At 44.8% G+C, this 3,290-nt stretch overlaps 1 protein-coding gene across 1 annotated transcript; it reads left to right on the plus strand.

Annotated features, from left to right (window-relative positions):
• The first annotated feature begins 1,025 nt into the window (after positions 1 to 1,025).
• Positions 1,026 to 3,067, plus strand: LOC108605778. The gene has a single exon (XM_017995581.1). The coding sequence runs from the start codon at positions 1,152 to 1,154 to the stop codon at positions 2,826 to 2,828; it is 1,677 nt and encodes a 558-aa protein (XP_017851070.1). The 5' UTR covers positions 1,026 to 1,151; the 3' UTR covers positions 2,829 to 3,067.
• The last annotated feature ends 223 nt before the right edge of the window (positions 3,068 to 3,290 follow it).

A 3,290-nucleotide genomic window follows, 5' to 3' on the forward strand; every position in this document is an offset into this window, starting at 1 on the left:
ATAAGTTTGCAAGCTTAATAATTCAAAAAATGTTCTTAATCAATTTAATGCTAAAGTTTGCTGAGCGGTGAATAAATTTGTTATTATTTTCAATTGACTTAGTCATGAACTAGTCTAAGTTAGGCAAAAGGCAATAAATTCATAGCAATTGAACAATTGTTAGCAACTTAACTTGGTAGTTATGTTTATAGAATTGCTGCTAAAGATTAATATATATATTTTTTTTTCAATTATTTTCATTTTTATTTAGTTCAAACAAAAATAATAATATAGAGCGTAAAAACTTTCGAATAGCGCATTTAAATTTTTTGTGATGCTTCATTTTAAAAGTTGCTAAAGTTGCTGTATAAAATTTGATTAATTACTGCTTAAGCAGGCTGCTACATTTTTTGTACAAATATTTAAATTTTTTATATTGTTTTTATTTTGAATTGTAGCCAGAGCAACAAAGGCCTACAGGCTGAATATTTAAATGAAAAGCTTTTAATAGCAGAAAGATATTATAAATAAATAAATATTTAATGTCAACTACGATAAGCTCATTGACTAACTTTGTTGTTTTAGTTGCTGCTATTTGGGCAAAATCAATTAAAGTCGCTGCTCAGCTCGTCTGACTGACAATAATGTAAAATTGCTTAAGCTATAAGTTAAATATTATAATTAAATACTTAAAAATTCTTAAAAAAAAAAAATAACATATTAAGTTAGTTATAAGTTTATAAGTTTATCAAAGCTAAAAACAAAAACATAATTTTACATATTTTTTAAATTTAATTTTAAATATTTTTTATAATCCTTTTCTTTTATCGTCGACTGTCCATAGTTGTCATTAAATAAATAAATAATTAAGCTAAATGTCGCTTTAATGTCTTAGTTATATTATTTTTGTTATATAAAATTATTATATAATTTTTCAAAGCTTGTATAAATTATAAAATAATTTACAAACTCAAATGCAACTAAACGTGAGGTGCACGTAGCTGCAGCTTAATGTTTATTAATTTATTAATTTGTAGCCAAGCAAGCGTAGCAAATTACTTGGAGCTGTTTATAATTTTGAATTTTGTATTTAGTTTTTTTTTGGTGGAAATGCCGCTTGGTGCAGTCGACGAAGTGCAAAATCAAAATTAAGGCAAAGCGAATTTTAAGAAATGAATGCATTGGTGTGTGTGCTGGTCACACTGCCCAAAGAGGAGCAGCCAGAGCAGCAGCAGCAGTCAGAGCAGGAGGATGAGTCAGCACTAACGCTGCAGCAATTGCTGCAACGCAAGGCGCAGCAGCTGGGGGTGGAGCAAGTGTTCTGGACACAAGATCTGAGCGGGCAGCAGCTGCAGGCGCGTCTCGAGCTGCGGCAGGACGAACGCTACGAGCGGCTGCTGGCAGCGCTGGCGGCTTGGGGCATTGGCGAGCGTCTGGGCACGCAGTTGACTCTGCTCAGCTGCATGGAGACGCAGCAGCCGAAGCAGCAGCAGCAAGAGCAAGCGCAAGCGCCAGCATCTTCGGCTGGCAGCTGGCAAAGCTTCATGGACTCGGTGCGCTGTCGCCTGAATGTGAATCAAGTGGTGCGTGTGGTGCGACGCGATGCGACCATCAATTTTGACTTTGCCGTGCTGCTGATGGCGGCAGCGCTGCTCTCGTGCATTGGACTGCTCGAGAATAGTTTTCTGTTCCTCTCCAGCTCGATGCTCATCTCGCCGCTGATGGGGCCCATAATTGCGGCAATCTTTGGACATGTCGTTGGGGACACGCAGCTGCGCTGGCTGGGGATACGCAATGAGCTGATTGGGATTGGGATTGCGCTGGGCACGGGATTCGTGTGCGGTGGCGCCATCTGTTGTTGGCGCGGCCTGGCGCGTTACTTTGTGCTGAGCGCTGGACTGACCGAGGAGATGTTCACGCGCTGCGAGACGCACTCGCTGGCCATTGGACTGGGCACGGCGCTGGCGTCGGGCGCGGCGGCGGCCATTGGCGTGCTGGGCGGCAATACGGGCTCGCTGGTGGGCGTGGCCATTTCGGCGTCGCTGCTGCCGCCGGCGGTGAACGCGGGACTGCTGTGGGCGCTGGCGCTGGGCACGCTGCTGCTGCAGCTGGATGAGCAGCTGCTGGTGGCGCTTTCCAAGCGTCGCATCTACTCGCCCCAGCTGCCGGTCGAGCTCTTCCTCTGCGCTGTGGTCAGCATGGCGCTGGCGCTGCTCAACATTCTGTGCGTCTGGCTGATGGGCGTGGTCGTGCTGCGCATCAAGGAGGTGGCGCCGGCCATGCAGCGGGACGAGCAATTCTGGCGGCATGATGTGCGCCTGGCTCGCCAGGTGGCGCTGCGTGATCCGCAGCTGCAGTGCGCCATCGATCGCTTGGATGTTGATCAGCAGCAGGAGCAGCAGGTGCCGGATGCGCCGCATTATCATCACACCTGGTCGCCGGGCGTGCGGCCGATAATTCCAACCACGCCCACGCCCACGCCCACTGCCAAGCAGCACACACAAGGGCCAAGCAGCTATCACACTGTGCATGGATTTCAAAACTTTTGCCTCACGCTGCATCAACTGAATCGAAGCACGCCCACAACTCCAGCAGCAGCAGCAGCAGCGTCGCCGCCGCCAGCATCGCCGCCTTTGCCAAGTTTCCTTGAAATCTTTGGTGGTCCGCTGCCCACGCCGCAGCGCAGTCTGCCCGACGTACGTCAAGTTCACTTTCCGCAGTCGACGTCGACGTCGCAGCTGCCAGATCGTCAGCTGCAGCTGCTGCCCAGCAGAGCAAACCAAGAGCAGCAGCAGCAGCAACAATTGGAGCTGGAGCAGGAGCAACTGCAGCAAGAGTTCAATGTCTAGCAATCTCACTTGGCCAAGTCAACACTCTTGGCTTTCACTCTTCCTCTTCCCACTACCTTTGGCAATTTGCTCCTGTTTGCCAAGCACTCGTCGCTGCTTTGGAGTGGAGGCGCCTCCACTGACGTTGCGCAAACATTTTGTTGTTGGTTTTCAATTTAAACCCAAGTGCAACTCTAATCAACCAGCCAGCCAGCCACTCTACCTCTCTCTTTCACTCACTCTCTCTATCTTTGTTTTGCTAACAATACAAATTAATTATTTTAATATGTCTAAATAAATTAAGCTGTGTATATGAAGTAATTTTATAAATATTTTTATAATAATAAGCAATCAATTATTTACTGCTGTTTAAATTAGTGTTAAAAAAATTTAAATTATTTTAGTTTATTAAATAAAATTAGCAAAATTGCATTAAGTTAATTTAAGTTAAGTTCATTGCCTAATTTTTAAATTAAAAACTTT

This window comes from Drosophila busckii, chromosome X (assembly GCF_011750605.1).
Source record: "Drosophila busckii strain San Diego stock center, stock number 13000-0081.31 chromosome X, ASM1175060v1, whole genome shotgun sequence".
In the NCBI taxonomy this organism is placed as follows: domain Eukaryota; kingdom Metazoa; phylum Arthropoda; class Insecta; order Diptera; family Drosophilidae; genus Drosophila; species Drosophila busckii.

Excerpts from the sequence above, each read along its gene's own strand:
- LOC108605778 (XM_017995581.1), top strand. The coding sequence starts at position 1,152 with ATGAATGCATTGGTGTGTGTGCTGGTCACACTGCCCAAAGAGGAGCAG.